General features: G+C 41.5%; 1 protein-coding gene across 1 annotated transcript; it reads right to left on the bottom strand.

The window, feature by feature from the left end:
• Nucleotides 1-10,852: 10,852 nt before the first annotated feature.
• Nucleotides 10,853-12,110, bottom strand: LOC120099997 (acyl-protein thioesterase 1-like). The gene has a single exon (XM_063281026.1). The coding sequence runs from the start codon at nucleotides 11,460-11,462 to the stop codon at nucleotides 10,908-10,910; it is 555 nt and encodes a 184-aa protein (XP_063137096.1). The 5' UTR covers nucleotides 11,463-12,110; the 3' UTR covers nucleotides 10,853-10,907.
• Nucleotides 12,111-12,961: the final 851 nt, after the last annotated feature.

Below are 12,961 nucleotides of genomic sequence, written 5' to 3'. Positions count from 1 at the left end.
CCTCAGCCTTGTAAGTGCTGAGATTATAGGTGTAGACCACCTCGATTGACTCATTTGATCATTTGAATTAATTTTTGTAGATACATAAGATAAGAGTTTAGCTTTAATCGTTGGCATGGGAACACAGTTGTCCAACATCATGTTTTGGAAAAATTGCATTAACTTTGTCAACCTTATCAATGACCATGAGTACATGGAGAAATATAATATTTTCTTTGTGATGGCTTAATATTTTTAAGATTTGAAAGCAGTAAAACATTTCTTTTTAAGACTTTTTTAAAAGACTTTTTTCACTTCAGATGAGCTTATGTCCAGAACTTTTTATTAAAGTTGTATTATCTGTGCGTGATGGGTTTAATAGTTATTTGTATTCCTGAAATCACTTCCAGCCCTCATACCCTCTCCCAACAGCAGACAGGAGGGCAAAATGGTGTTTATGTCTGAATCCTTGAATCAAGTGGTGTCCAGTCTCCATCAAGTGACTGAAGACATTCTCATCTTACAGGAACATCTAATTAGAGTATTACCAGAAACCTGCTCCAAAACAAATAATTAATGTTGACCAGAATAAACTATACTAAAAGCAGCCCCAAAGAGAGAGGGCATCTATGTTAAAATTATGTAGTGAAGACTTGGGGGACTAAATTTAGAGCTGGTCAATGTCTAGTTCTGTCAGACAGGAAGCTGAGTGGTTGATTTAAAAGGGAGGTTTACTGCCTTGCATTTTCTAGTGGCCGTGACTCTTAGCAAGTTCTTACTTTTCGGTTCTTTGGTGGCTACCCTATCTTTCTTGATTGTGGTGAAGCACTACTAAGCTTATGCCTCTGAAAGGACTTTGTCGGTAACTGAAAAACCCTATGGAAATAAAAACAATAATTGGCATTTTATAGTAGCAATTGTTCCAGAAACAAGGCAGCATGAGAGAGTCTCTGAGCTCAGTCACTGTCACCATGCTCTGGGCTTCCTAGTTCTACCTGCAGATGAACCCACCCAGAAGTGCCCAAAAGTCTACCAACATCAAGGTCATCAATACAGTTCTCAGTTCCCTTGCTCATTCCAAGAGAAGAGCCGTGAGTTGTGTGAACATAAATAAATTAAAATTGTGCGAGTATGTGATCTAAGAGATTGTCAGTGGATGGAGCAGGGTGGGGTCACAACCAGTATTGGGGTGTAAGCAATCTTTTTTTTTTAAGATTTATTTATTTTATTATATATAAGTATACTGTAGCTGTCTTCAGACACACCAGAAGAGGGCATCAGATCTCATTACAGATGGTTGTGAGCCACCATGTGGTTGCTGGGATTTGAACTCAGGACCTTTAGAAGAGCAATCAATGCTCTTAACCACTGAGCCATCTCTCCAGCCTGTAAGCAATCTTTTGTTCTGATTTATTATCTGGGCAAATGGTACTCATTCAACAAATGTAAACCAAGAAGTCTCGTGTTTACTGGATTTTCAGGATATTCTTGCAACAAGCAATAAGATTCTTTTCTATATCATCTTTCTGGGCAAGAATTTTCTGGAATTAAAAGTCAGGCATGTTCTGACAACAAGTTTTGTGTCTCTAGACAGCTAACTGCTTTGGTTTCTCAAAGGGATTTTCTTTCAATAACCTCCTTCAATCCAGGATTCTCCTAACACATTTAACCATAGCACACTTTTCTTGTAATGCTTTTAATGTTTCAGAAAGCCTCTGATGAGAAATAGCACTCCAGGAAGCCATTTCCATGAGAGCGTTGTGAGTGAGTATTCTCAAAGTGAGGAGGGGCAGTTCACACACGGGTAGTTGACATCGCTGGGGAGAGCCAGGTTTCATCTACTCAATCGGAAACTCTGATGGGGTCAGCAGTCTGGGGTTCAATCCACTCTCCTGAAGACTCATGATGATAATAGTTTGATACTGTTCCCACAGCAGCCCTCCACACCGGAGATGGAGCCCAGGGCCTCCTGCGTGCTAGCCTATCACTGTGGTTCAGAGCTCTGTGCTCAATCCCACATGCCAGGGTTTGACCACATTGCTGTCATCATTCTGAGAAGTCTCTAACTTCCTCTCTTCTGTTTTTCTTGTTCTGCCCAGTAAAGAAATCAAAGTGTGCACCTAAGCAACCTGATTCTTTGTATTTTTTCAAGCAAATAGACTTTAAATACTTATCTGAAGTCATTTTCTTAAACCATTGTACTCTTTAAATATTTACCCATGTTTCTTTAATAGAGAGATGGGAGTAAATAGCAACAAAGTCCAACCATTACATTATGCCCCTTTCTTCTGCTTTTACTTTTTTGAATTCTTTTTTTAAGACTTATTTATTGGGGTTGGGGATTTGGCTCAGTGGTATAGAGCTTGCCTAGCAAGCGCAAGGCCCTGGGTTCGGTCCCCAGCTCTGGAAAAAAAAAAAGAATAGAAAAAAAAAGATTTATTTATTTATTTATTTATTTATTTATTTATTTATTTACACATATGAGTACACTGTAGTTGTCCTCAGATTCCTCAGAAGAGGGCATCAGATCTCATTACAGATGGTTGTGACCCACCATGTGGTTACTAGGAATTGAACTCAGGACCTCTGGAAGGGCAATCAGTGCTCTTCACCGTTGAGCCATTTCTCTCTAGCCCCACTTCTTTGGATTCTTAAAGAACAATACTCTTCTTGCACTAGCATTAGTGCAATAACAAAGGATGTGAAATTTATTCAAGAATTTGGAAAGGGCAGTAGTGGCACAAGCTTTTCATCCCAGCACGTGGGAGGCAGAGCAGGTAGATCTGTGAGTTCAAGACCAGTCTGGTCTACACAGTGAGTTCCATGACAGCTAGGGTTACACAGAGAAACTCTGCATTTAAAAGGGGTGGGAGTGTGAGAAAAAGAAATTAGAAAGGAACCAAAAGAGAGGGGCTGCATGGCCTGGGACCAAGGTTATAAAAGCAAAGGCTAAACCGAAGAAACACACCTCTATTAGATAGCTCATCACCTCCCTTCTCTACGTGGCTTGTTCTCTCCCTTCCTGCCTTCTGACCTTTTCTTCTAGAGAAAGCTCAGTTTAATCTCCACTCATCAGTTAATAGAATCCTCAAGGAAACAGGGGAAACTGTTGAAGCTAAACACTTTGTTTGCCTTAGGAACAAAAGAGTCCAAAGTTCCCAAGCTTCACCCGGGCTGTGCTAAATGAAGGTGTATCAATTTACATTCCTTCACTGTGAAATAGAGAGCAGGAACCCTGGATTTTCAAGGCATCATGTACCGTTTTGTTTTGTTTGGGTCAGAGTCCAGGGTTCCCTTTAACTCAGAGCTCCACTCTAACTGGTATCCAGACTGTGGCCTGAGAAGCCTTTGCTTCCTGGGAACAAAGGCATTGGGGTAAATGAAGACCCACGTGAAGGGTCCAGCTCACAGTGGACAGCACCATCCCTGGGCAGATGGTCCTGGGATGTATAAAAAAGCAAACTGAGCAAGTGGGGCTTGGGAGGTGTGGGGGAAGCAGCCCATAACCGGCATTCCTCCCTGGTCTCTGCTTCAGTTCCTGCCTCCAAGTTCTTGCTTTGAGTTCTTGTCTTGGGTTTCCTCAGTGGTGGACTGTGCCCTATAAACCAAATGAATCCTTTTTTTTTCCACATTGCTTTTGGCTAAGGTATTTATCACAGTACTAAAAACCCTAAAGCACCATCTTCGCCAGTAAGGCCTACGAAGTGGTGAAAGCAATACTATTCCTGCAGTTCAGTTCTCTGGGACCAGAAAAATTTGCAAATTTTTAATTTGGAAAGACTTGTCACATATTAATTTCCTTTCTTGTCTGTGTGTATCTTTGTATATGTGTGTGTGTGTGTGTGTGTTAGTGTATGTGTATGTGTGAATCTGTGTGTGTCTGTTTGTGTATCTCTGTCTGTGCATATCTATGTGTTTGTGTGTATATATGTGTATGTGTGTGTCTGTGTATTTATGTGTATGTTCATGTATGCATTAGTGTATGTGTGTGTCTGTGTCTGTCTGCCTATGTGGGTATGTCTGTGTGTATGTGTATCTGTGTCTTTATGTGTGTGTTAGTGTATGTGTGTGTAGCTATGTGTTTATGTGTGTCTGTGTATATCTGTCTGTCTATTTGGGTGTGTCTGTATGTATGTGTACCTGTGTGTTTATGTTGTAGGTATATATGTGTGTGTGTGTGTGGCTGTGTATTTATGTGTATGTTCATGTATGCATTAGTGTATGTGTGTGTCTGTGTCTGTCTGCCTATGTGGGTATGTCTGTGTGTATGTGTATCTGTGTATTTATGTGTGTGTTAGTGTATGTGTGTGTAGCTATGTGTTTATGTTTGTGTCTGTGTGTGTCTGTGTGCGTCTGTCTGTCTATTTGGGTATGTTTGTGTGTATGTGTACCTGTGTGTTTATGTGTAGGTATATATGTGTGTGTTTGTTTGTGGGTGTTTATATGTTCAGTCCACTCCCCACAATAAATCTCCTTCCTCATAACTCCTCAGCAAGGTATGGGGCCTGGAGATCACTTATGCAGAATGTAACTGCAGCTGCTGTGAGCTCATGAGTGTAACAGCCATGCCACATCCAGAGGACAGCATTTCCAGTGCTCCGTGGCTCTTACATTCTTTCTGCCTCCTCTTCCAAGATGTTCCCTGCATCTACTGGCTGGTTTTGTGTGTCAACTTGACACAAGCTGGAGTTATCACAAAGAAAGGAGCCTCCCTTTAGGAAATGCCTCTATGAGAACCAACTGTAAGGCATTTTCTCAATTGGTGATCAAGGGTAGGAGGGTGGGAGAGCCCAGACCATCGTGGGTGGTGCCATCCCTGGGCTGGAAGTCTTGGGTTCTTTAAGAAAGCAGGCTGAGCAAGCCAGGCTAAGCAAGCCAGTAAGTAACATCCCTCCATGGCCTCTGCATCAGCTCCTGCTTCCTGACCTGCTTGAGTTCCAGTCCTGACTTCCTTTGGTGATGAACAGCAATGTGGAAGTGTAAGCTGAATAAACCCTTTCCTCCCCAACTTACTTCTTGGTCATGATGTTTTATGCAGGAATAGAAACACTGACTAAGATATTGTACCTTTTATTTTGTTTTGTTTTCTCTCTCTCTCTCTCTCTCTCTCTCTCTCTCTCTCTCTCTGTCTCTGTGTATGTGTGTGTCTGTGTGTCTGGTGTCTGTGTCTGTGTGTCTGTGTGTCTGTCTGTGTGTGTATATATATGTGTTACATATGCAGATACCCATAGAGTCCAGAAGAGAGTATCAGATTCCCTGGAATCCCTTGTGGGTGCTGGGTGCTGGGGACTGAACTCAGGTCCTCTGGAAGAAGAGCAAAAGGCCTTAACTGCTGACTGATCTCCGCAGCCCCATAAAAGTTCTTTTTTTACTTACTTGTTTGTTTCAAAAACAAACAAATTTTGGAAAATCCAGATAAATTCTAAGAACTTCAATAGCACCAGAACGAGGCTCTGTTACGAAGAGCAGAAACAATATTAAAAAAGAGTAGGAACCTCAGTGTTTTACCTTCACAGATGGAAAATTTAGTAGAACTACTTCAGCTTTATATAAGCCCAAAGGAAATGTAGAAGCAAAGGAAATGTGTGTGGTGAATTGTTAATCTGCAGAGCTCCTGTAGGATGATGTCACTACGCAGGTGAAGACAGGTACAAGACAGAATGAGGCCTGTCATTGGACAAGAAGGAAGGATGGGCAGGAGAAAAGTTTTAGAGAGGGGGAGATGAGGAAGAAGCAGCCGAGAGAACGTGGAGCCCGATGTTAAGATTCCTCTCTGCACGTTTACAGGTTGTTATGAATATTCTTAAGGGATGGATGTGTACAAGGCTTTGTATGTCTAGGTGGCCAATTATATCTTATCAATTGGATCAGAGGTTGTTGTGTTGTGTGTTCTTTCATATGGTGATTTAATTGAGTTCAAGAGAGTTTGTGGTGGCTGGAGACACTGGGCCACCACGGAACTGGGATGTGTATGTCTGGCATGGTGGCAACCTGCCTTGGGAAGTAGATGGGTAGAGAGATTGTTGCTAGGCTCAGAGAGCAGCCATCAGCAGTGTGATATGAGATGGAGCTAAGCGGGTGAGTCGCTTTGCTGACTGAGATAAAGATATCTAACAGATGCCATGAGGCCACACTGTGTTGGATCTGGTATGAGAAGAAGAAGAAGAAGAAGAAGAAGAAGAAGAAGAAGAAGAAGAAGAAGAAGAAGAAGAAGAAGAAGAAGAAGAAGAAGAAGAAGAGGAGGAGGAGGAGGAGGAGGAGGAGGAGGAGGAGGAGGAGGAGGAGGAGGAGGAGGAGGAAGAAGAAGAAGAAGAGGAAGAGGAAGAGGAAGAGGAAGAGGAAGAGGAAGAAGACAAACAGAAATGGGGCTGGGATATGATTCAGTTGGTAAGTCAGAAAAATGTGGGGGGAGGGGAGGTTTCCAGTCTGAGCAACTGTGTAGATGGATGAAGTTGTGGAGAGGGAAAGGATTAGGGTAGGTGTTGTACAGTCTGATTGAGAAGTTTAACCTCTGAGTAGAGACATCAACCAAGAAATATGAGCTTGGAACCCATAGGGTGAGTTCTAACTCCCTAGAGTTAGAAAAGTGGAAGCCATCAGTCTGAAATCCAGATGAGTTTTAAACCATGGGGATGAATGAGGTTGCAAGAAAGGACTGCAGTGGGTAAGAGCCAAGGCTGAGAGTCTGCAGCATCAGGACCAGGATGAGAGCGATGAGGACAGGAAGAAAGCTGCTAAGGTCTAGAACAGGGTACAGGTCAAAGGGTATTTGTGTGAAATGGTGATGACACATCAAAGTGTCACAGTGTTGTGGGGTGTCCACCAGAGAAGACTACCCAGATACTGGATAAGCCAATAGAAAGTCTTTATTAGCTGACTGGTGACCACACTGGGTGTTTGGGATCCCAGGGTTACCCTGAGCCTTTCTCAAGATGAGCTTCTAAGGACTAAACCCACATCCTGGGTTGATATATTTCAGTTAACAAGAACAGTTAGCCAGAATCAGAACTATAGAAGCCAAAAAGCAAGGTTAGTGCATCTAGAGACTTCCCCAGAGCTATGGATGTGATGGATGAGGTCTTGCTTGTTTGCTTTGGCAGGAGGTACTATGTGCCAAGTTTCACAGCTTGAATGGGACTTCCATCATGGAGTCGGTTGTGCTAAGGTCTCGGGGCCTGTTACATTCCCCACTGGTCTTAGTGAATAAGTCAGATTACGAACTCATCCTGTTCTAAAAATATGTACTCATTTCTAAGGACTATTAATTTTACTGAATTGATACATAATTGGCCATATAGTTTAAGATTCAGGGCCCTGCTGTTAATCCAATCAGAATGAAAATTAAAGGCCCAGCTAGGGCTGAATGCAGAGTACTTAGCCAGAAGGTCTTTCTGGCCTTCTGGTCTCTTGGTCAAGAGAACAGAGACTGGTACCAATCGTCTGATATATCTTTGTGTCTCTCTTTCTTTGAAGGTTTTTTTTCTCAACCATGGTAGGTTTTTTTTTTTTTTAATACTCTTGATAAGTGCAGAAACAACAGCTTTTTCCTAATGCCATACATAGTCTCCCTTGTCTCATGAGAAATAAGTCTAAGCCTCTTTGATTTGGGAGGACCATTTCCATTAGGAAGTCTAACTGCTGTTCCAATTCAGAATTGGAAATCTTTAATACACCTAGGTCCTGATCAACCGATCCACTTAGTTTCTTAAGGTTTGTATACCCCATGAGAAAGGCTGACATACCTATGGCTGTGACCCAGCTATGCCAGCTCCAACTAGGATTCGGATGAGGACAGGTTCCATTCTTTTTTCCTCTGTCCAGGGTCTATATTAAAACATATCTTTTCCCTTTCCATTATATAGCATATCAAAAGAAACACATTTAGTTAAACCATTAGAGGATGCCCACCAGGTAGTCTCAGGAGCTCATTAATATTGCTGTTGTCCAGATGAAATAACCTGTAAGGCAGATAACAAATCAGAATAAGAGGACGAGCCCAGGTTAAAGGCTTTGGATGTTAGACAAGTTTCAGCTGATTGTAAGCCCTCTTACCCACGGCCCCCCACCCCTGCCCCAAGTCACAGTGAGTTTTGTCAGTCCATTGGCTGACAGTCTGGTTAGTTCTTATCCCTATGTGGTACAGGGGTCACAGGTCTCAGCAATCCCAACCAGATTCTGAATGGGAACGACTAAGTCATGGACCTTTTCAAGAGTGGAAAATGGGGATGGGGATCCCTCATCTTTCTGAACAGGTTTGGGAGGTTTGACTTGGGCCCCAGGTGTGTTAAGTGTCTTAGAAGGGAGCATTGGTAGGGACTTGGCATGGATAGGAGATCTTTATTAGGACAGAAAGGTGTGAGAAGTGGTGTGCAGAGGTAAGTTCTTCTGTATAGTGGTGAATCTATTCCCAAGGTCTTCCTGTGGCAGAAAGTCCCAGGCTTTCCCTGTTTCCCAAAGGCCAGAATCCTTGAAGAAATTGTTCAGGAAGCCTGTTTCATAACACAAAGTGTTGCGATGGAAACTCCCTTGTTTTCCGAGACTAGGAGGTTCACCCTCAGGGCATGCATAGAATTGTAGACCCTGTATTCCAGCCTTAAAAGAAATGCTCTCACAGTTTTCATTTCTCTAGAATAACCACACACCTAAAGTGGGTATCGGGGAGCAAAGGTCAAGATGAACATGGTTTGCTGATCTGTAGTCACACTAGTAAATACCTTTCCTGTGTCTTCCTCAGTTCCAAGGTCAAGGCTTTGACCTGGATTCACACCAAACCAAAGTCTCAGGAGGATATAGAGTGAAAGAAAAGCCCTGGAACCCAAGGAAACTTGATTTTAATGGGTCTCTAGTCCACAGAAAGTCCATTTGGCATTGTAAGTCCATAGCTTCTGTTCTCATGACCCAGGTGTGTTGGATCTATGGTGTAATGCATGCTCCCTTCATGGCTGTAGGAATGGAGAGAAGATGGAGTTCTTTCAGGTTGGTTCCATCACCCCCTTGGGTACCCGATTGGCCCAGATGGTATCACTAATCTCAAGGGGAAACTGGAGGTGGACTTAGAGATTGACTAGATCTTCGAGATAGTCCAAAGAACAGTCTTTTTTTTTAAGCCAAAATTAAATATTACTTCACACTGATGAAACTGTGAAAAACATGACATTTCCCCACATTACAGTACACAAATTCAATGCAATATTTCTTACCCCAAATACATTTTTACAAATAGACTAACAAGTAATTTATGTTCTTCAAAGTAAAGCAACATAGTAAATGATTGTTTGAAATTGTTTCAAATCCAGACATAAACATTTGGCTTCACTGTTAACATTCTATCTGGGACATACCAAATGATCTCCATATCAGTTAGCATCTGTTTATAAAGATGCTTCTTCTTGGTTGGTTGGAAAACATCAGGATAAGCAACCATTCAGAAATAACCCTAATTTTTGCAACATATTCAACTGTGTAGTAACATTTATAAATATGGGTTTTATATATGTGGGTTCTAACCAGTCCTTATTACCCATAAATTAAGTAATTTTCAGCAGTATTTTGAATATGTCAATGATTTAAAAATCAAATGCTTGTTATTTTACTGTTGGCACAGGAGACTGATTATCAAAAGCTCCTTTACTGAAGATAGAAATTTCAAATTAGTATGTCATCCGGATAAAAAGGAAACAAAAGCTTGATTGCTCATCTTGAACTGTATTTGACTTTAAGCATAACATGTACAGAAAATGTAAACTTAAACTCTGCTATGTTTAAGAAACTATATTTTAAAACCAGTCACAAGTATTTCTAAACATGTCAAGATATCATTTACCCTTTAAGTTTGTTACAGAAAAATAAAACCACAGAATTATGACCAGGACTGAAGATTCTGGTAACTCTACAGCCTAAAGTTGAACTAAGGTGCAATTATTCAAAATATGTAAACTTAAGTAATGTGTGGTTTCTTTTTACATTACCTATATTGGAAATACTGTAGGTCTGGCTTTCAGAATGTCAAAATAATATATAGTGACAGATTTTTTTTGGGGGGGGGACAGAGAGGCCATATTAGTTTTCTATGGAAAATAAAAAAAAGAAAGAACCTACTTTTTTTTTTCTTGAGAGGAGAAAAATTCCATAGAAGGGGAAAAAAGCCTGGTCCCCCAGTAGAAGGGCTATTAACTGAAGAGAGCAATATTACTTTTTGACACTTAAGAGCATTATCCCTATTACTATGGATAATGTAAAACCCTCTGATTCTTTGGTACTGCAGTCACGTATGTATGAATACAAACATAAAAACACAGACACTACGTGGTGACTGAACACTCGTGGAGTAAAACTATAGTCTAACTCACATACTTAAGAAGTCACTTATGGGCTGGAGAGATGGCTCAGCGGTTAAGAGCACTGACTGCTCTTCCAGAGGTCCTGAGTTCAATTCCCAACAACCACATGGTGGCTCACAACCATCTGTAATGAGATCTGATGCCCCCTTCTGGTGTGTCTGAAGAGAGCGACAGTGTACTCATATAAATAAAATAAAAAAATTATAAAAAAAGAAGTTACTTACATCTTAACAGCTTGTTTAGACCTGAACAGATTTTCAGAGAGCATACTAGTAATTTTTAAATGATGTAATAAAACTCTGCTTGTGTTATTTTATTTTGCTGAATTAATTTGAGACAAAGAAGCTAGTTGCTTCACTTACCTACTGTAATACTAGACTATTCTGAATTGTATAATTCTAATATATGTATAAAAACTTAAAAGGATCATACATTTCCCATGAGGGAGACATCATTTAGTCTCCTTGGTGTGTATTTGTGAAACATTTTAACACTGCAAACATTAGAAGTTTTATGATCAGTCATGGAGAAAGGTTTATACTCTACTACTGTGATGCATGAACTTCTACTCAAGGCCTCTTAGAGACGTCAATCAATTGGAGGTAGGCGCTTCTCAATGAAGTGTTTGACATCCAGCTTTTCCTGCTGACGTAAGCTGTGCGACATGCCTTCATAGATTCTGAAGGTTACATTGGTTGGATTTGCCAATGCTTTTAGTCTTTCAACAGTAAGAGAACCAAACATTAGGGGAACTAAAGGGTCATAGTCTCCATGGCACTGAAGAATAGAAATATCTCTATCAGCATTGTTGATAGGCTTCTGTGCAAATGAAGCCCAAAGTGGAAGCCAGCAACTGAGTATAGTGACACCAGCTAGTTTCTGCTGTGTGGTGAGAGCAGTGTATAAAAATAAGGCACCCCCCTGAGAAAATCCTCCCAAAATAACTGTTAGAAGGAATGCTTTTACAGTTTGTGCTGCCTGTTTAATTCCAGATTCATCCTCCTGGGAATCTGGTGAAAGTCCAATAATATCAAACCCAGTATCTCCCAATCTGTGAAGGAAAATAACGGTGGTGGTGACCTTCTGGACGGCAGGCACAAAGGTATGCATCAGGGCAGACATGTTCATGTTGTTGCCGCACATCCACTAACTGATGGACAGCAGGTCGAAAACTGAAGGGAGCTCAGGCGCCATGAACAATGTTTATAGAGAACTGGAGGAGGGCCTGTGGTGAACAGTTAGAGAGTTTTGTCAACTGCTGGTCTCTGAGCTAAGGAAGCTGCTGGGGGAGCCTTTCAAGCATAATCTCTTATGGGTTAAATCTCTCTATATATGCAGTGCAGCGGGGTCCAAAGCAAAACAGAGGAAGGAAGTCAATCCACACTTCAGTGGTCTCTAACAGGTTTTTTTTTTTTTTTCTTCTCCATTAGACTAGCAGTAGCTGCCACCACTCCTTTTTTTTTTTTTTTTTTTTTTTAACTTGAGTATTTCTTATTTACAATTCGAGTGTTATTCCCTTTCCCGGTTTTCGGGCAAACATCCCCGTAATCCCTCCCCCTCCCCTTCTTTATGGATGTTCCCCTCCCCATCCTCCCCCCATTGCCGCCCTCCCCTCAACAATCACGTTCACTGGGGGTTCAGTCTTAGCAGGACCAAGGACTTCCCCTTCCACTGGTGATCTTACTAGGATATTCATTGCTACCTATGAGGTCAGAGTCCAGGGTCAATCCATGTATAGTCTTTAGGTAGTGGCTTAGTCCCTGGAAGCTCTGGTTGCTTGGCATTGTTGTTCATAAAGGGTCTCGAGCCCCTTCAAGCTCTTCCAGTTCTTTCTCTGATTCCTTCAATGGGGGTCCTATTCTCAGTTCAGTGGTTTGCTGCTGGCATTCGCCTCTGTATTTGCTGTATTCTGGCTGTGTCTCTCAGGAGAGATCTACATCCGGCTCCTGTCAGGCCTGCACTTCTTTGCTTCATCCATCTTGTCTAATTGGGTGGCTGTATATATATGGGCCACATGTGGGGCAGGCTCTGAATGGGTGTTCCTTCTGTGTCTGTTTTAATCTTTGCCTCTCTATTCCCTGCCAAGGGTATTCTTGTTCCCCTTTTAAAGAAGCATTCACATTTTGATCATCCGTCTTGAGTTTCATGTGTTCTATGCATCTAGGGTAATTCAAGCATTTGGGCTAATAGCCACTTATCAATGAGTGCATACCATGTGTGTTTTTCTGTGATTGGGTTACCTCACTCAGGATGATATTTTCCAGTTCCAACCATTTGTCTATGAATTTCATAAAGGCATTGTTTTTGATAGCTGAGTAATATTCCATTGTGTAGATGTACCACATTTTCTGTATCCATTCCTCTGTTGAAGGGCATCTGGGTTCTTTCCAGTTTCTGGCTATTATAAATAAGGCTGCGATGAACATAGTGGAGCACGTGTCTCTTTTATATGTTGAGGCATCTTTTGGGTATATGCCCAAGAGAGGTATGGCTGGATCCTCAGGCAGTTCAATGTCCAATTTTCTGAGGAACCTCCAGACTGATTTCCAGAATGGTTTTACCAGTCTGCAATCCCACCAACAATGGAGGAGTGTTCCTCTTTCTCCACATCCTCGCCAGCATTTGTTGTTTGCTGAGTTTGC

This window comes from Rattus norvegicus, chromosome 1 (assembly GCF_036323735.1).
Source record: "Rattus norvegicus strain BN/NHsdMcwi chromosome 1, GRCr8, whole genome shotgun sequence".
NCBI lineage: Eukaryota > Metazoa > Chordata > Mammalia > Rodentia > Muridae > Rattus > Rattus norvegicus.
The sequence above is the reverse complement of the archived record's forward strand: the minus strand, read 5'-3'. Positions and strand labels throughout refer to the sequence as shown.